Source organism: Opisthocomus hoazin, chromosome 8 (assembly GCF_030867145.1).
Source record: "Opisthocomus hoazin isolate bOpiHoa1 chromosome 8, bOpiHoa1.hap1, whole genome shotgun sequence".
Lineage (NCBI taxonomy): Eukaryota > Metazoa > Chordata > Aves > Opisthocomiformes > Opisthocomidae > Opisthocomus > Opisthocomus hoazin.
Genome location: NC_134421.1, coordinates 10238373 through 10259061, shown reverse-complemented (window position 1 = coordinate 10259061; position 20689 = coordinate 10238373). Strand labels below are relative to the sequence as shown.

The 20689-nt window shown below is 43.9% G+C and overlaps 1 protein-coding gene across 3 annotated transcripts in view; it reads left to right on the top strand.

The window, feature by feature from the left end:
- The first annotated feature begins 6898 nt into the window (after positions 1-6898).
- KIAA1549 (KIAA1549 ortholog) overlaps positions 6899-20689 on the top strand; it is a 155318-nt gene continuing 141527 nt past the window's right edge. For all 3 annotated transcript variants that reach the window (XM_075428455.1, XM_075428454.1, XM_075428456.1), the window contains exon 1: positions 6899-7202. In XM_075428455.1, the coding sequence (XP_075284570.1) occupies positions 7100-7202 (103 nt within the window). In that variant the 5' untranslated portion in view covers positions 6899-7099. The remainder of the gene's footprint in view (positions 7203-20689) is intronic.

Genomic DNA, 20689 nt, shown 5'->3' with positions numbered 1-20689 from the left:
TAAAGTAAGTTTCTGGCTTTAAAGAGATCTGGATGGTGACATTCACTGAGAGATGGGCAAGCAACACGGGGAGGAAAGGTCTTCATGGTGACATAAAGGCGGGAAGACTGTAGGAAGACAAAAATGAATGAAGAATAAAGAGTAGAGAACAGAAGTCTAGGTATTTTGTGACAGGTATAGAATGGGAGGGAGCGTGTAACTTCTAGAGGGACCAGAAACCACTAGCAGTAGGAAACTAAAGTAGATTTGAGGGAAGGGAAAAGGGCTGTTAAAGCATTTATCTCTGGAAGATCAAGCTACTATCATCTGTCAGCAGGAGCAAAAGCTTGCTAGAGGTGAATGTCATGGGCAAGATTTTGAAACTGTTCATTTCAGCTGCTCCAGCTAAAATCTGGCAAAGCATCTACTGATTTCCTGATTTAATTATTTTTACTTTCCAAAAACACTGATCCTTGAGTCTCCAAAACCTACTGATCTGCCTTGTTGATTATATAAATTAGTATAACATTTGATTAATCTTTGGTATAAACTATATCTGGGCCAGTCAGGAGGAAGCCTTATCTTCTTATATGAAGTTCAAATGGTTTCCGGAATGGGAGATGTACCCTGAATTATGAAGTGATGATTTGAAACAGATGTGGGGGAGGACTTTGCAAGGTCTGGATATTTTTTGAAAGCATTTATTGACATTGCACAAAGTGGCAGGAAGGTTTGTTGATTATGTTTTGTGGGAGGAGTTTAATGGATGTACGTGGAAGTGACCTCTTCAGAGAGCACTCTGTTAAAGATGGGATTACCGAGGATATTTTATAGCAAATTCACTGTACTTGAAATTTGCTTCTCTTCAGTTCCAAAACTTCAACAGACAAGATCTGGCTTGCTGTGTTTCTGTGTGTCATTCCATAATGCAGAGAAATAATCTAATTCCTGTCATGATCAATGCTATAGTATATTGAAATGCATTATTTTTAATATGGTAAATTAGCGAAGTATAGATGGAACTATTTTCAGTGTATAAGGATGAAGAATAGTTTGATCGAGCAAAAAATGTCTGTGGTGCAGTAATTTCTGAATATGGTATGTCTTTGTGTCATAAAATGCTATTTTATGAACAAAATGGGATAGGTAAGGTCAGGATTGGTTGCAGATATGAAGGAAAAAAGACCGTCGGTTCAGAGAGCTATAGAACTCTTCACTAGAGGAACGACATTAAGCCCATTTATTTTAACACGTTGCCTCAGAATAACTGAAGAGACAGGAATTTGAAGTAAAAGGTTTTGGCGGGTGGTGAAAGTGAAGGAACCAGAGAAGGCAATCAGAGTAACTGTTCTTAGGATGAGTGGTATGAAGCTATATATCAGAGACATTTGTTGCAGACTCAGTGCCAGAATTCCAGGAACTGGATTAAACAGACAGCCAGAGGTGTCTGCAAAAAGACGACAAGCCTTTCAGCAAAATAGAGATGCACTTGGAGAGCCTCTCTAACGTTCCAGTGAAATCTGTAGTGGAAAATATGGAAGAAAGCAATTTATTAGACACCTCTACTTTTTATATAAAAGGCTATTTCTCTGAGATACCTCCATATATTTCTCCTCTTAGAAGCTCAGAATTGAAAATGCAGCATACATGCATCTCTTGCCTTTTTTCTTTTTTGCATAGGAGCAATCTGGTATTTGTGTGGGCATTCCTGATGCCACTTCCCAATAGTGCATTTTACACAGTTACAACATGAGGCCATACAGGACTGTCTTGTTAAGCTATGCAAGTAGGAAAATCTATACCCTAATGAAGTTTTTTTTCCTTTCACTGTTTAACCTGGAAAGCATACTTTCTAGTACCTTCCTTATGCTTTCTAGAACAAAACCGATCTGTTTTCTTAGTCTGGCCTTCTGAAGCTGGCTTTTTTGTCTTCTGGTGCCAGCAGCTGTTGCTACTGTACTTCATCTTCTAGTTAAAAGGGGCAGGGCAGAAGTAACCTAAAGCACAAGTTTGGATCAAGCAAAGTATGAGAGTTCATAAATAGAATGGAAGTGCGCAGTAAGACTGGGCTGTATTGATCTGTAAATGGTTTGAGTCTTTTTTATGTCACAGATCATGCAACTTTCCATAGCATACAGCTTTGCAGAGAGTAAAAGAAAAACCGTAATGAAAAAAAACACTCTCTGCTCCCTTAGACAGAAGTGCTGGTAAGAAAACTAGATGTTTAAGAGCATTGGGAATAGCCTAACAAACTGTCTGAAGGTCTTCACAAAGCCAGGCTAGAACATCTCCCTTTGAATGTTTTTTCAATGGGTAGTTCAGCAAATTGGAAACATTCACAAAAAAATCTGTTTCTTCAAAAATTTCAGCAACAGAAAAAGACCAGGAGAAAAAAATTCTCTTTTTTTTGTAATGTAGCTATTGTTCACTAAAGCAAAAATATATTCAGCAGCTCTGATCACCAAGTCCTAGACCAGTTGTAACTGAAAGTTAAACTACTGAGCAGTTGTCTGGTTCCGTTGGAAATAATGTTGATGGTCTCCGATTCACTTCAGCATCTCTGAACCGTTGTTTTGATGTCCAGTTTTGAGAAACAGGTTTCCAGATTTGGGTATTACATACGCTATGAAAAACAAGATGATTGGAAAGTATTTTCAGTTTTGTGAGAGGGTCTAGTTTCACACCTTCCTTTCCAGCAAAACCTGGGCAAGAAGGAATGAGCACTTCCACGAAGAGCCTTCTGAGGACGCTCTTGTTTCTGTCATTGCAGTGTGGGTGCTCACTTCCACTGCTGAGGTTGCAGCTTCCAAATGTCCCCCTGCGTGTGTTCACTTGTGAGCTTTCTATCCAAAACTTTGCAGATTTTTTTTTCCTGTTACATCCTCGGCAAAACAAGCTCTCAGTTTCCAGGTGGAGCCTGTCATCATTAATCTAATCATACTTTGCACAGCCTTTGATTTTTTTGCATCCTTGGTCTTGCCCCAGTGATAAATCAGAGTATCCGTCACCGTAGTGGAAAGCTCAGTAATGTCAAAAACTTCCTGGTGCATACGCAATGGGAAGTAATTCAGCAGTAAGTAAATAACCCTTGCAAGCCACACCGTGACTAAAGATTACTTCTACTCTCCCCTTAAGCAGGGGGAGCAAATATCTTGTTCCATACTACCAAAGATCACAGTAGCTTACCACAGGAAAGAGAATTTCTCACCTTCCGACTCAGTTACTTCTTGTGATGAATGCATTTGCAAGATGCAGCATAAAATGTAGTTAAAATTATAGCTAGTTTCAGTTTGTGAGTTTGCAAGTGACAATGCAGGGAAGCCTGTGAGGGCCACAGGTTCCAGGATTTCCGGCCTGTATCAATGTCCTAGCAAAATCTGCCATATATTTTCAGATTTCTGTCTTGAATCTGAAGTGTCCTATAGATCCTTGGGTTTTTTTATTTTTTAATACTGTTATTGTAAATAACCATTATCCTGACTTAAGATGCTTGTTAGACGCATGGCGGGGAGGTGTCTGTTCCAAAGGGAAAGGAAAAACACAGCCTCCACCACAAATCCCAGCATGTCATCCCTTCAAAGGATATCTGAGCAAAGTTCTTGCTGGTTATTCTGTAACACCATTTACCTGTGCATCTGCGGTCGGTGAAAGGGACCAGAGAGAGAGGAGGTGGTGAGGATGCACTGACGGACGCAGCCTGGAGAGGTCCTGAGGAAAGTATAAGGAGAAGCACAGGCTGAGAGGTGCTTGAAGCTGTAACCAAAAGAAAAAAGTCCTTTCTCACAATTCCTGTGGTATAGAGAAAAACAGGACTTTCTGCTAAACAGGGAGAAGAAATAGGTGAAGGCTACATAAAGGAAAGATGGGGAAAGACAGAGAAAAATGCTGTAGCTGATCTTGAAATCATTGGGAGTCAGCTACCACAAAGATGCCAAATTCATATGGGTAACTCCTGCACTGGTTCATCAAGACAAATGGGTGAAGTAAATGTCAATCCGATTGCCAGGTATGGCAAGGCTTTCCAGGAAAAAGAGGGACTAAAAGGACTGCAAAAACAATTGAAGGACCTAAACAACAGTACAGAGATACTAAAGTTAGTGCAATCACTAAGGGGAGTAGGAGCTACAACTGCAAGAGCATTGGCCCAAAGTATGGCTCCAGAGAAAGAGGCGGCTAAGCAGGGCAGAGGATCGTGTATGACCAGTGAGATTCCTGCACACCTTCTGCAAAACCGCGACCAACACAGAGGGTGAACTGTAGCATGACAGGTAGCTGCCTCGCAGCTCCTCTTCCAAGGCCGATCGTTATTTGACAACGAGAGTTTGATTTGGAGGTGTCTGGTGGAACGTGTGAAATTGCAAGGGAACAGAGAACACGCGATCATATGTGACGGTTCTTAAATTAGCCCAGGAAGCGGGGAAATAACACAAATAGCAGCTTGGTCTCAACAGACACAGAAACTGGGGGACATGAACCCGAACACAAGATAGGAAGGTTATTTTTGTGAACTGAACTCTGGGAACTGGAGCAGGAAATTGTGCTAGCTGAGACAGTGAATGAGTGAGCAGTTGTGGAGGATTGCATTATGGATAACATCTCAGACATGTGAGAGAAGTTGCATCACGCTTTATTCTGGCAAGTTACCTTTCATGACTGGATTTTGGTGAAAGAAATTACCTACGGGCAATCTGAAATGTAGTACAGGCAGCCTTATGTGCTCTGGTACTAGAGACACTGTTAGGACAACAATGTAACGTGGTAGTTTCCAGCGAAGGAGATAACAGGCAGTGTCTGAAACGTCTTTTGAAATTAAGTTTTTCAAGAGTCTAAACTGCCGAAGGTCCCACGGAATCTGAAGCAGGGATGGGTTCCTATTCACTTACTGAGCACTACCTAGGGCTACCTTATTAAAAGAAAAGGACAACCACATACAAGCAAAGAGTATGTAGCTGCACACACCAAACACAAGTGCGCAACACAGGTGCACGCCGCTACTTACAGTGAAGGCATGTGGGTTTTTTGAGCTTTTGGTGGCTGTTGTTTAGCTGGCACTGCAGATCTGCAAAAGAGGTTGGGAAGGACGAGAGAAACTGAGAGAGATGGCAGCAAGGAAGTGCCTGACATGGCGCGTATCCACAAATGGTGGGTACGTAGTTATAAGACAAGGCTAAAGAGTGCTCTTTGCAGCTGAGCTGTTTTCAGGGGACTGGCAACTAGCAGAAAAAAAAAATGTTTTTTGATTCCTAATGGGATCTCGGAAACAGAAATCTCAATTTTCTTAGTGAATAAAAAGGAATATCAAAGACATACTTCTCTTTCTCAGGTATTTAACATGATAGAAACAATCCCCAGGGCCTGATTTTTTTCGTTATTTGCTCAGGTAAAAGAAAAAAAAAAAAAAGGCAAGTCTTTCTGCATTTGGTTTTTGTTAGCTGTTTCAAAAACTAGGGGTTTTTTGTCCCGCTGTAGTCTTCTTTTTGCAGTGTCTAACATCTTTGCATGAGATGTTATAGCTTAGATTTTGAGTTTCATTTTAAGATATAGGTTGTAATCACCCATGAAATTTTCTGTGAAACATCTCTCCACTGTACAAAATGAAAGAAAATTATATTGTACTGACCAAGACTTCTAGAATGAAAGTATAGGTCTTGTGCCAGGCGGCCTGAAGTACTCATTGTAGTGATTGCCTTTGATACTTCGCCAGACAGGACATCTGTGGACTTTTTGATGCTGAAAACATCTAACCTGAAACCAGTAGGTTTTTCAGATTTCACGCCCTCCCCTTGCTCGGCATGTCTATGTTGAGCCATGTCTTCAGCTGATGTAGTTCGGCTGATTTCAGGTTTGCATATTTACATTGCCAAGGATCTGCCGTGCATTATTCTCCTTCACTGTCCGTGCGCTACGATGTTGTGATGTGCATTGCGTGACGTACAGCTACAGCTTATGGGCATTGCTTTATTTCTGTCTGTCAGCAAAATGAATCCTTCGCTCCTTCCACCCTTCTCTGGGAGCGAGGTGCATCTGTTGTGACCGATGTGGGCCGGGAGCAGCGTTAGGAAGTCCCCTGACGCACCGTTGGCCTGTCTTATCGCGAATGCCGCCGGAACCGCGGTGAGCCCAGACGCGCTTTGCTGCGGGACCTTGTCCCAGCTGTGGCTGGTGCTCCTCGCTGACGGCAGGACTCGTCCGGGCTTAGGAGGAACCCTGGGGTGAAAGGGTCCCGCCGGCCTTTGCGCCCGCTACCCCCCCCGAGCCACACCAACGCTGGGTGGGTGTCCCGCCAGGCAGCCGCTCCCCCACAGCTGCGCCTTCTCCTTCTCCGCAGGGAGGTTTCCTTACTGTTTCAGCCCCCAACCCTCGGCGCGCAGCCTGCGGGAGGCCAGGGCCTGTCCCCGGGGCCCTCTCGGCCCGGTCAGCGGGCTGAGGGACCGGGCCACCAGGCGTGGGGAGCGCGGTCAGCAAACGCGGCTGCCCCACGTAACACCAGGAGCGGGCCCTGGGAGGGCCCCGGTCACGGAGCAGGTACCGGGAGCAGCCGAGGAGCCAGCCGGGCCCCCAGCGCTCCCCGCCGCCGCTGAGGGGGGAGGCCGCTGGGTGGCCGCCCCCTCACGGGCCACGCGTGCGAGGGAGGAGGGCGGGAAGGAGGGGTGGGCGGTGGGGCTCCGCGGGCGGGGCCTGCGGGGCCTGCGGACACCGCCCCTCACACCTCCCAGCGGGGAGCGGGGCGGGGGCCTCGGCTCCTCCCCTCCCCGCCCGCGCGCGGCGGAGGGGGCGGGCCGGGCGCGCCCCCGCGCAGACGCGGACGGCGGAGCGCGCGCAGGTGGCGGGCGGCCCCGTTGCGCTCGCCGCCGCCGCGGGCCGGCCTCCGCCGGGGTCAGCGCGTCGCCGCCGCCGCCTCCCCGCCCGAGCCAAGCCGCTGCCCCCTCCCGCCGCGGCGCTGCCCCCGTGAAGGCTCCTCACGGGGTTGGGCGCGGGGAGGGGGCTGCCGCGGCGGCGTCCCAGCGCTGCCGGCGGTGGATGCGGCCGGGAGGAGCCGCCGAGCCCGCTCAGCCCTTTCGGGGGGGGGGTGGACGGACTCGGCTCGCCGCGATGACCTGACGCCGCGCCGTGCCGTGCCATGGAGGGGATGACACGCTCGGCGGCGCGGTGGCGGCCGGCTCTGCCCGCCCTGCTGCCGCTGCTGCTCGCCGTGCCGGCGCTGCGGGGCTCGCCCGCCGCAGGTAAGCGAACAAAGGGGGCCGGCGGCAGGTGTGCCGGGCCGTGATGGGAGCGGGGGGGGGGGGGGGGCGTGTCGGCCGCCGTCCCCGCTCGCCGGTGTCCGTTAGCGGGAGGGGGGGGGGGAGGCAGCGCAGCGCCCATAACAATGGGAGGGGGCGGGGGCCGCCGGAGCGCGGCGCCGCGGAGGAGCTCCGCTGTTGGGCGCCGGACCCGCGGCCGTGAGGGGGGCACCCCCCCCCCACCCCACCCCGGGTCCCCTCCGCCCTGCTCTGCTCGGCCTCAGCGGCGGCTCTCGGGGTGCCCGGGGCCGGGGGGGGGGGGGGCAGCACCTGCGGGAGCGGCCCGGCCCGGTTCCCCCTGCGCCTGTCGGCTTCGGAAGCGGCAGAGCCGCGGGAGGGGCGGCGTGTGGCTGCCCACGCACGGCCGCGTGCGCGGAGGGAACCCGTGGGCCTCGGGGCGTGCCGAGTCCGGTAGAGTTTTCGGAACAGCCGGGAGTCGGTGGCCCCCTTTGTTCCTCTCCTCTTCTCTCTAGTGGCTCTAGAGATCAAAATTAGTCTGTAGTTAAGCGGGCGGTTTAATCACAAAGACGTCTCGCTTGGCTCCGCTCCCGTAGCGCTGCTTTTGCTTCATCTTCAATACTTTTTTTTTTTTAAGAAAATGCAACAACTAACCATTTCATAGAAGGGGACTGTTTTGCTGGGGCTGTGGGTTCTGTTTTTGGTAGACAGCAGGTATAAAGCCATGCATGTTTATCAACATCACTAACTTGTTGGTAAGCGGTAAGAAGTGGGAAGAGCCTGCATTGATCTATTTCATGGAATGGACCGGCTAGTGTTGACTCTTTCATTTAAACATGAGAATTGCGGTGATTGTTGTTGGGTGCTGAAGAAGCCTTGGTGTTACAGAACATGCTTATCTCTTTAATAATGCTTTATTTCCCCTTCAGGAAGTAGTTTGTGTTTCGGTGGTGACTGGTTAGCTTTTCAGACAACCTGTGCTCCGCTCCGGCTCCCTGGGTAGCCAACAAGAGATGTTCCGTTTCCAGCCGATGTGAAAATCGGTAATTTCTAGTATGCTTCAGAGATTCTTTTTCTTAAATAGAACAGGCTTTGCATACAAATAGGAGGAGGCAAAGCAGTAGGTTCCCGAGTTGGAGATTTGCTTAGGTTTTTTTTGCTTCTTTGAGGTTAATAGAATGGCTGGGTTTCTTTTTTAGATTTTCATAGTAAGTCAGTGAAGGCTTTTAATTGTTTGTTTAGTAGTTCTTTATTAAGCGTTGCTGTGGATTTCTGTAAACTTTTGTGCGATTGCTGTGCGTTCTCGTATAACTTGAAAACAGCAGTGGAAATATTGTGTAACTTAGCTAGTGTTTGGGCTGCACGGATTGTGCCCAAAGTGTTGCTTTCCTGCTCAGTGTGGGACAGGAGCCTTCGAGCTGTTCGGTTTGCGAGTCCTCTACGTTTTCTCCTTCCACTGGGCATGTGAGTCATGTACAGTGAACTTTAGCATACTAAGACCAAACTTGCTTTCCGTGGGCATCTTAGAAACAGTCCATTGATTGCAGAGATTTACAGACTGCAGTTTGCAGAGAGCAAGAATACTTTGTTCCTTTTTGCTTAAGGTGAAATGCTTTATTAAAAAGCATGACAGGAATGTGATTTCTGTGTCTTGGGCCCATAAGGTTTAAAAAGTTAAGACACAGCCTTTATTCTAATTTTTTCTTTAGCCTTGAAATGTTTTGATGATGTAATGGGTGGTGTGAAACAGAAGAGCTGTGTACTGATAATGTGTAGTAGGCTTGGACCACATTCACTTAATTGCTCAACAGATTTCCAGCTCCCTGAGTATCTGTCCTGGGTGCAGTTCATTTGCTGTTCAGTGCCATTTGGTCTTGACCAGTTTAGGGACAGCAAGAGCAAACTCCTGCAGCTTTCAGTTATGCAGAGGGGCATGCAGTAAGTGGAATGGCTGTTAGAGCCCCTTGCTTGCAATTGACGTAGAAAAGTGAGTGTCAGTACTTAATTTTCTTGAGTAGTAAATCAACTTGGATTTTGGAATGCTTGATCCAGCTCCCACTGAAGTCACATGTTGCTGAATCGGGGCTTCAGCTTCCACAATTAAGCAGATGCTGAACTCTTGGCACGCTAGCAGCCTATCCACATACTAAAGGTAGGTGTGCATTTGAGCATCTCTGTGAACTAGGGCTTTGATCAGGCTCTGTGAATGTCTTACTGCTCAGCCTAGGCCGTGTTTTTATTTCTGTTCCACTACACAATCTGTGTAACTCCCGCACTGACAATCAGGGGGGGTTTATCTTGTCTTGCTGCGCTGTTTTCAGGGGAGAGAGGAGAGCTGTGTGCTGGACTCGGAAAAGTCTGCGGTGAGCCTCCTCAGAGACTCAAGGACCAAAGACGGGTTGTGGAGGTCAGGCAAGGGATCAGATGTAGCTGCCTTATGGGACAGTTGCAGGATATTGTTTATTCAACTTAATTGCATGAGTGTGTTGCAGACACTCGAGTTGGCACCATGTCTCTTGTGGCCAGTTCAGCTTGTCAAGCTTGCTTCCAGTTCATTTTCACAGGAGACCCATATGGCTGGAGGATTCCCTTCAAGACTGCTTTCTATGCTGTGCTTGCTTTATTTATGTCAGCCTTGTGTCTACAAGCTACACTTGTAGTCTTGCCAGAGGAAATGTGGTTTTTTGTTTGCATGTCCTTTCAAGAAGTTAAAATGCTAAACAAGCTGGTGGACAGTGCAGCTTTTTGTTCAGTTGTGTCTGTTTTGTGAGTGACACTTGCTTTCTGTGAAGCAAAGTCTTAGATTGCTCAGACAGGGCTTGGGCTTGAAATATAGCACGCCTTTGACAAAGTAGGCTTTAACAGCTTTGACCTACCTTGGGTAACAGATTGCAGGCACTGGACACATTAAAGAGCGGTGATTTTTGCTGAAGCACAAATCTTTTCCGAGAGGTCTTGCGAAGCTGCTGATTGTGGTAAGTGGCAGGTTCTGACAACCCAGCTCTGATTTCTCGACTCAGAATGTGCGGGTGTGTGTGCCGGGGGGGGGGGGGGGGGTTGCTTGGGAGAGAAGTGCAGCAGAGTAGGCTGCTTAATCATACAGTCTCACTTCAGCTGTGGGAGACATGGCTTTGCTTCATTTGAAAGTAAATCTGTTTATGGATGATGTCCTAAACTGCCAGCAAGTCTCCAGCCTTGCCCATTGTGGTGTACAGTATGAATAGCAGTGATTGCGTAAGAGTTATTATGGATTATGTCCTTTACTAGTGTGTCTCCTGCCTGTCCCATTGTGGCCTATGGTATGAATATCACTAATTGCATAAGAGTTATTAAATAGTGTGTTGTGGGAACCTATGTATAAGTAAAAAGCCATAAGGAAATAGCACAAGTTGTCTTTTGAATTTTGTCTTAGAACCCCAAAGTTAAGTGGTAGCATTAGATAAACAATGCAGACTTAATTTCTATTTTGGCTCGTTTATAAAAACCACATTTTCATGGAGTCCTTGTCAGTATGACCAGTTTTGCACTTTGGAGTTGCAAGATATGATGTCTTTTTTTTTTTTATCCCTCTAAAGCTAATATATTTCTGTGCTTTTCTTTAGTGGTTGCTAAAGATACATGATCTCAATAGCAAGTTTGATTGACACTCCCTATATGTGCTGTGTTTTCAGCTGTTGATGTTATTGGAAGCAACTGTTTTGGAAGATGAAGGGAAAACCCTGCACAAGAGCGATGGATTAGTGGTGTCTTCTTCCTAAGAGACAGGGAAAAGATACAACTGACCACCAGTGGTCATGTCGCTGATTACGTCAGTGTAATTGATTGCATGTAAAATGCACGGAATAAATACTGGAAAATGGGAGGCTGGGCTGATTGTGCTAGCTGTTATTAAAGCTGTCAGATGTTAGAAGATGCTTGTGAGAAATGTTACTGCTTTGCAGTGGAGTTGAGAACAAACTTAGCCATTTCAATTGAAATTTTAGAAATTGAGCATTTTGCTGTGGGCTGAAGCTTTTTTCTTTGCAAAATGTCAGTTGAAAGAGTTCAGCTACTTCTGATGTTGAGGCAAGCGGAAAACAATGGTTTCTGCTTTGAGTTCTGCCAGCTTCTTTTCTGAACAACTTTAATATCCTTATGCTTTGGAGCATGCAGTTAAACTTTGGCAGATTGTGTCTGCTCTGGAAGGGGATGTTTTCTCTGCTGCTGCTTTGAAGGTGATTTTTTTCAAAAGCTTGTAACAACTGAATTTATGCACGCATGGCTGTGATAGAGATGATGTGTTTTTTGTCTGCTGAAACTGGGATAGATCCTGTTCTCGTGGAACCTCACTGCCTGTTGATACTGACCAGGGGGTATATGTGCCACCTGGGCATAAGTGCTAAGCATGCTTGCTGTAGCCCAAAATGATATGTGAAACATTGGACTTCTGTGTGAAAGTCTGTCTAAACTGCTCCAGAATTCAGACTGGATTGAGCTTGAGGACTGAGAACTGGCACCTGCCTGCCTTGTGTTCAAGGATGTGTCTGTTCTATGTAATGGAGTGCTTTGCTTTCTTTAGGGAAACTTGGGCATCTGGCTTGTGGTGCAGTGTTGTGTGGTTTTACTTGATTGCATTAGACCCAAGAAGGGAAATGGGGAGAAGACTTGTAGAAGGAGCCATCGTGGAACATGGATTTAGTTAAGCAGCAGGGATAAGAGAAGGGTCTATAGATCTTTTCTGGTCACTGTTCTGTTCATTGATGAGATGTGTGCAGGAACCTGGGAGCTGCAGGAGTAGGAGGGGAAAAGACACAAATTGCAAGAGGGTTTGAGATGAAAGAAACGAGAACTGAGAGGGCACGAAGACTAGGAGGCGAGAGACTAGGTCAGGAGTGAGAGATAGGTCTGTGAATGAGGGAAAACGCAGTGCAGAAATTAATCCTTGAAGAAATAAGCAGTGCAGCCTGGTAATAGGCTATGCACATAGGGAAACACAGATGGACTCGGTTTAAAAAAGGAAAATAAATCTCCAAAAAATAATGTGGAGAGGAGGAATCAGAAGTAGGTAAGATGTGGGACTGGGATAAGGCTGGAAGAGATGTGTCCAAAAACATCAAGCTTGGAATTTAGGAACAGAGAAATGTGTGCCTGCGGCTCTGGGACCCTTCCTTCAGAGTTTGGCAGAGAACCTTGGGCTTCAGAGTATTGGCCCTTTTCTCCTCTCAGCCAGGAGCATGATAATCTGCTGCTACTCCTTGAACATTTTGTGAATGCGCGTGTTTCAGCTTTGTGACAGAAGTGTTTTTCAGAGTTTGTTCTAAAAACTGGAAAATTTCCTCCACAGAAATTGTAGTGGCATATGAAGACTGCAAAGGCAAAAATCACTGAGTTGGAAATATTGACGTTACAATAACCTGTACAATTTTAAACTACTTCTGTGCCTGTCAGTTGTGGTACAGCTATACTCCAGTGATTGCAAAGTGTTTATAGATAATATTTATAGCTGTAAAGGCAGCTACACATAAATACGCATACATACACATACCTGCACGCAGAGAGTACCCTCATCGCGTTCAGTGTACAAAACTGATCCTGCTCTGGGGAGAAATGGGTGTTGGATAGCAAATGGAGAAGTTATCTGTAGGACTCTTGCTCCTCTTGTAGCAGATGTTTGAAGGTGTGAAATGAATGAGGCGAGGGACAAGCAAGTTTGAATAAAGGTTTCACTGTTAATGTAATTAAATGCTGTCCTAGACAGTTCAATTGCGTTGCTGTTGCAGAGTTTCAGTGGTATGAGCGAGTTGCTTAAAGCACGCTTCCCACAGGTGGTCACTAGCTGTGTGTTCCTCATTTACTGGATTGTGAGACCTCTGGGATCTGTGTTGCAGAAACGCTGAGCGCTTGTGGCTGCCAGAGAAGTCAAGGGGAGCTGCTCTTGAAGAGATGTTGTGTCTGTAATTCTAAATACTCATTAATATTTCAAGTTAGACACTCTGAATTTGACCTTGTTTCTTAGTTTCACCATTTGTAAAATGTAATTTCTTTGAAAACCAAACAAGACATAGTACAAAATGTTCAGATGCAATGACGATGAGCTCAAAAGAAAAGCTTGTTAGAAAGCCAAAGACTTGTCTTTAGAACAGTAAAGATCCAGTGGATGATAAACCAGTCTACTGAACTTGAATCTGCGGAAAAGAAGTGTAAGAAATAAACTATTTGTAAGCAAATAGAAAGTAACAGGTGCTGCTATAACAGTATGCTTTTAGTTAGCTAGCCTTACAGATGGGAAGACGTACTATGCTGTATCGAAGTGTAGTAGGATTTTGTTTGAGTTTTTAAAAAAATGAAATCTTCATAAAAAGAACTCATATTTATGGTTGCTGATATTTTTCTCGCTTTCAGTTTTAGCAGTTTCAGCCTACGTCCCCTACTTGCTTGTCATTCACACACAAACTGTCTTCTAATCCTTTTAGTCCCCTTCCATTCTCCCTTCTGATTTGGAGAGGCTTCTATGAATTAATTCCTTGTATAGAATTTTGAATTAGCTTTACTCATCTAGTAAAGACAGTGTGTCTGGTCTTGTGGTTTGAAATAGAGGTAAGAGGCTAAAATTCACCAGCAGGTAAGGGGAGGAGGAGGAGGGAGGAATGCTGGAAACATAGTAAAAGAAGGCCTGAAAATCCAGATGCTTTTCAGTGAGGAAAGTGCATAGTTTCATACCAAAGGGGCTGAAAACCTGCACAGCCTTAGGATGGGGAATAGGCAGTGCAGCAGTGCTGTATGGAGGGATCTGGCATTTATCATGGATCACAAACAGAACGTGATTCAACAAGATCACAGTGGTGCTGGATCTCATGAACACGTGGGTTATGGTCTTTGGCATATCCTGTGAAATAACTCATGTTGTTTTCAGTGATGGGGAGAGCTCCAGATGGAATGCTGTGTCTAGTATGGGACCTTGTCCTTCAAGGAGGAGACAGGCTACTGGAGAGAGTTGGGATCACAGAAGAATTGAGGTTGCCTAATCTAGAACAAAGACACAGTTGGATAGGACTTTATTGAAACACAGAAAAGATAGAGAAGTATAATAAACCGTTGTTTATTGAGTAAGAAAAGTAGTAAAAGTCTTGAATTGCAGTGAGCAAGACGTAGGTTTTCTACCTGCTAATCTTTCTAACAGTGGGGATAAAGAAACCCTGAAATACATGGTTTGGGCAGTAGTGTAATCTGTCACCAGAGCTGTTAAGAACCGCTTCCATAATGATCTAACAGAAGTGGATTGCAACAGCGATTCCACAGTGGTGTAGAAGGATGGAGTAGATGACCTCCTGAAATATTTTGCAATTCTGTTTTTGTGAGATTCTACAAATAATGTAATTTATGTGCGGATGTGCAATTTGCGGCCAGTATCTGTTCGTTACTGAAAACTTTGATGTGCTGTTCAAGTGAAGAAACAAGCTGTAGTTGTATAGTTAAGTACTGTGTCATAATGCTTACGCAGAGAAAAGCTGAATTAGGATTTCATGGGTGCCTTACTAACGACATTTCCTAATTTCCAAGTGATTGATTTTAGGCTTAACAGTTTTGTAAGGTTTCAAAGAATATTTTGTAATCCTTGCTGTAGTGACTTTATCCTTGGTAATAACGGGTGGGAGGAACATACTAATTTTTTAAGTTAGTCTCTGTGCAAATTCAGCTTCTTAAGCATTTTATAATACTGCATGATTTGTCACTGAGAGGACAGGTACAAGTAAATGGTGTGGATGTGATTCTGCATGTCTTACCTTTTGTTACCGACTGAATTATTAGCATTTTTATATCTAACAGGTGGGATGGAAAGAGAGGCAGTATTAGTGCTCAAAACGCTTTATTGATATCTCTGTGAAAGGTATGGTTGGACAGGGTGGGAACTTGTTCGTCTTGGCAGAGAATTTAGGATTTACCCTTGCCTTTAGGGAAGGGAGGGATGGCGGAAGGAAGAGGTGCACAGTGACGCAAGGTGACTGGGAGGCTGAGCAAATAAACAGCACTAGCCCAAATCTTTTGGTTGCCTGTGTTGGATGTACTGCCGGGCAATGCAGCACGTGGCTGGGGTCTGTACTGAAGGCAGAATGCAAAGCTGCTGTTCTTCAACAGCTGGAGACAGCGGGTGCCCCAGCTGGTGACAGGGAAGTGGCCGAGTTTCCTAACTGGAGCGGCAGCTGCTGGCAGAGCGGCGTGGATGTCCTGGCCAGAGCTGGGCGCTTGCTGGCTGCCGCTCAGGTGTCTGCAGCACTTCTCAGCTCTGCAGCGAGTGTGTCCTGACAAAGCTTCTCCGGACAGTTAGGACAGCGGGGAGCTGTCTTTGTGCCCGTTCACTGAAACTGGTTGGTATGGCAGGGTGGGCGACAGAGGGAGTGCAGGAACTTTGATCAGGAGGACGCTGAAGTAAGGAACAGCGAAGATAACGCTAGGGGCTGGGGCTGCTGTAGGAGTGGGTGAAATTTGGAACCTGGATTAGGGTATTGACGGTTGGAAGGCTTAGTTGAGAAGTGCTGTGGTAAGAAGGGGACTGCTTGATATTGGTAAATTGGAGGCTTTCCTGGCTGTCCTGTATGTTTGACTTGAGCATCCTCGCTTTAGAACTTGCCCTAGAGCTATGCAGAAGAAACTGAGGCGCTTGCATTGGGCAATTTCTAAAGGGGTAGCTGGGCTCAGTTTTAGTAGAAAACTCTCAGGTGCCTGGTAAGATACATTTGAGAACTGTAAATAAATCTGAAAATAAATGGTCACAAACATATTTCTTCTTACATGGTATTGATACAATTTCCAGATTTCAGCCTATTTTTTCTTAATTCATACCATTTTTGACCGAATTTCCTATTGAGTGTTTTCATACTGAGTAAGAAAATCAAACTGGTATAGTTTCTTACATGAGAAGAAGGGTCTCCCTTTGTTTGCTCCCCAGCCAATAGTACAGGGCACTAGTTTGCCGATACTCTTTACGTAAAAGTTCTTCCCTCATTTAAAGGCAATTGTTTGATACTACAGGGTGACGCAGGGACTGTTTATTCTCCTTCTAGTTGGGTTTGAACTCGATTAGATGCTGAGCCTGTCTCACCTTTTCCTGTGGTCCATAATTCTATTGTAAATAAATCCCAACTCGTGTATGCAGATTGCAGTGAGCACTGCTCAGCCACAAAGCCACAATGATTTAGTTCAGCGTTATTTGGAGACAGAGCTCCGAGCGTTTATGTAGCAGACCCCTCTGGGCTAATATCATGTTGCTTTTTGAATAGAAGGCAGGCGGTTGGTTGTCAGCTATGCTGGATTCTGATTAGGTAGCTTCTCCAGTGAATGTCTGTATTTAAAACTGGAGCTAGTGCTGAATTGGGACTAGGTTGTGTGATATATTGGGACAGAAATTGGATGTCACAGGACAAAAATCCAGACCTAGAGGAGAAGTCTGGTTTGAAGATGTTTTCAATTAGAAGCTGACCGTGACCTTACTTCCTGTCCTTACTCTGAAAGATGAAGTAGATTTGGGCTTCCAGCCGTTGACGTGCAATTTTTAGAAGATGTAATTTGTTCCACTCTGGAAGGAAAAAAAAAAAAAAAAAGTTTTTCTTTTGTCTTTTCAGAGTGCATGTGCTTTTTATAGTAACTTGGTTTAAAAAAAAATATGTAAATGCTCATCGACATAGTAATCAAGGTTTTGTCAAGAAATGTTTTATCCAGTATTAGTACAAGCAAGGAAGTTTCAAGGAAATAAATTGCTAGTCTGTTTACTTTGCTTCTGTGAGTAGTTACTTTGCTGCTTCTGCTGCAGCCAGGTTCTTAAAACTGTGCAAATTATCAGAAGGATTAGGATAGCTGAGGAATGTGAAATGAATGTAAATCCATTTTGCTTCTTTTTAAATTGACTGGATTCCAAGTAGACAGTGTCACTTGAAAGTATAATCTTCTTAAAATCCTGGAAGCATTAGAAACTTAGAAACAGAACCAGTTTCTGTACTGGAGTGTTAATTCTTATGATTCTTTAGCATTTACTGCTGCTATTTTCTGTGTGTGAAGTTTGTTAAGCACTGAGGTCAGGTGAAGATAATTCTAGAAATCTTAAAGAGGTTCTTTCAGATTTCCTAAAACAACACTCAGTTGTGTGTTTGTTTTTTTTTTATTTCTTGAATGAGCCAAAACTATCATTAAAACATGCTGCTGATGTGTGAGATTGCACTGACAGTTTAGAAGGGTTGTATTATTTTATATCTGGAAATAAAATACACCCTTGAAGAACAGAATGCAACTTTGTTGTATACTGTATTCAGTACAAACATCCGTGTCATTTAGGTAGGATACTTCAGAAACTTTCTGCAGTACTTTCCCTTGTTACTAAATAGTATCAGCCTTGGAGGTCACATCTAAAACTTGTTCTCTGTAAATACGATGTTAAAAGCTTTCTAGATGTTTTTAAAAGCAGAAGAGTACTAAGTTTTACATCTTCCAAATGCAGGTGCAAGAGTTAATGTGCTTTATGAAGACAAGTATTTTGATTTGAGTGAATACTTCAAGCTCCTATTTCCATTTCTGGTACACCAGAAGTTACATTTCTAATGAATTAGTAGACTTGGGTTTTATGAAGACATACGTTGAGACGTGTTGCTTTTAGTTTTGAGAGAGAGTTGGAAAAAAATGAGAAATTTACCAGTGGAATAAAAGTAATGAATTAATTAAAATGATAGCTATTGGAATTCTTCTGTGTGTTTAAGATCAGTCCTTGTGGATTGAATTACTTGGAGGAGGACAGGTGAAAAGCACAGGTGCCTGTTAAATATAGTTTGTCACAGGCAGTCAAAGCAACCACCCGAAACAGCAGGTGTTTGTGGAACATGCCTATAAGCTTAGGCATGTAGCACTGGGTTGTGCTCATAATGCGTTACTATGTGTATGTTTTGGTTTGGTGTTTGGTTTTTCTTTATTTTATTTGTTTGTTTTTCCCCTTGGGAGATGAGGGAAAACTTTCAAGGAGATTGCATTCCTCAATCAAAATAAACACAAAGGGTTGAAGACTATCTGCAGGTTTGGCTGTGTGAACTCTCCCACAGTGTAGCTGGGACCTCTGCCTCAAGTTCTGTTTCTGTTGTGCTCACCTTAGGAGCTACATCATACAGTAATCTGATAACCAGTTTACTCTGGTAATTCTGCAGTGCCTTTAAGGGTTTCTTTTACTGTAATGTAAAGGAGCATGAACGTAGTCAGTCAGAAGGAAAGTAGAAGAGTAGGGAGCTAGGGGAAGTTGAGGAGACAGGGAACCCAACTGATCAAAGCCCTCACTAGGCTAGCTACCTCAATAACCTACAGTATTTTCGTTGTGCTAACTTTCATACCGTTTGTTTTGCCTGGAAACTTTGTAAGGTCTTAAGCTTGTTGATGCTTCCCGAATTAGTGGTGCAGCATAAGAGAAATAGCATTACTGCATCCTTTCTAACTTATAGGACTGGCTTCCTTGCTGCTTCAGATACGTTGAAGGTAAAACTGCTAAGTTGAGGCAAGAATTTCACTCTGTATTTCATTCTGTGTCTGCAGGTCTAAAGAATTTAGAGCTTTTAAATTGCAGCTCTGTTACCTCAACCTAGGTGGAAAATACTGAAATAGGAATTTTGTTTGAAACCTGTGTATTTGAAAAGAATGTTTGGGCTTTTTTTTGCTGATTTGCTTGCATGAAAGGATATCCAAGACAAGTAGATCAAACCTGAAGGGATATGTTATTAATAGTAAATGTCTTGTATGTCACATAATTAAACTTCTGTTCGTAATCTTTTGGGGGAATAGTTTTGTTTTTTCTCAATGTGCAGGATTTTTTTGTGTTTAAGAAGTTGAAAAGAACATGGTAGGTGTAAGTTTGCTTTTTTTTTTTTTATTAAACACTTGTGTTCATGCAGAAATTGTTCAGTGGCTGTGTAATTGAGTTAGAGTAGCGTGTCTTGTGGTGACGTAGTTTCTGACAGTCATATCAATAGCCTGGTTTCCATCAAAAAAAATCTTGAAGACTTCCTCATAGCGTTCTCAGTTGGTGTTTACGGAAAATGGCACATTTCTAAATAAAAATCATGCGTTGGTAAGTGGGCTGTTCCTGAAGCAATCCATTTCTATTTTAAACAAGTAAACCCACCAGATTTTCCTCTGTTTTTACATATTGCAGCAGGTGTTATTGTTGTGTCTTCTGATTCAATATACATAATAGAGTCAAAGCTAGTCTCAGCCTTGTTTCATAACAATGTTTTATGTTGTTAGTTTGGAATGTTGAATTGTCATAATATATACCTATTCAAATAGAGGCACAAGACCCAAGAGATTTCACTTCACAAACATGGTAACATGATTTCTTTTACCCAATATATTTAACTTCAAATCCTTTTCTTCCTATTTTTTCCCCTCTTGGAAGAAAATTCTTTTATGGGATTTTTTTTTTTTTTTTTTTTTTTTGAACAAATGCATCAACATTCTCTTCTGTGCTTTCCCCAGCGCTCCTCTTATTTCCCCCACATATATTCTACCCTCTTTGCTATGTCTCAGTCTTAAAGGGAAAGTTGCAGGGAGTCCCACCTTGCCTCGTAATGAAAACCAGAACAAAAATGATGTGATTTCAGCTTTTGTTGGTTTTGCACTCTGTGTACTTCTTCCAAACTCTGAAGGAGGAGAGCAGAATTTGTTAGACACGTTTTCTTGTTGAGGAAGGGAAGACTTGCAAAAAGGGGAGGAGGAAGAAAGCAGGAGTGCAGTCTCTTGCCAGGCATGAATCATTTTCCCTCTTATGAAGCTGTGGCTCTGTGTTACTCTATGCAAGGGGAAATACAACTTAAGATGTTTCTGTTAGTCCTCTCTTAGCTTGTCACTTCAGCTTTTTGGATGGTGGTTGTATAGGCGGTGTTTTTAAAACAGTACTTTATTGGGGTATTTTTACTGTTTTGGTTTTGTTTCGTGTATTCTCCTTTAAATGGAGAAAACGTAACTTGGACCACAGTCATGAAAACAATTGGATTGGCACCTCTGGAGCGCAGAAATGACTATCTGGGGATGTAAGGGAGTGGCAAGAACCTTTCAAAACACAGCTGTCACGGACAGAATGGCACCACATCTCTATTTAACTCTGAAATTAATTTGTTAAGGAGCAACTGGATTAGAAATTGCTTGATCTAACATAGCCTCTACTATTGAGAAACCTTCATTTTAACAGCAACTTCTTTCTCACTTGAACTTGATTACTTAATAGTAATTTTTATGACTGTTCTTTCTGGACATTTTATCTTCTGGAAGGAAAGTGGATCTTAATATTTTTAAGTAGTTTAACTCTGAGTGTACATAGTAAAAGTTTTTTGTGTAAGGAAAAATTCATATGAATGATTGAATTAAAATGTCTTCTTGGTCCTCATTCATGTTAATCTTTGTATAGAAAGGTTAAGCTCCATAATTTGTCTAGATAAAGAATTTTCACTTTTATAATTTACAGGTTTAGA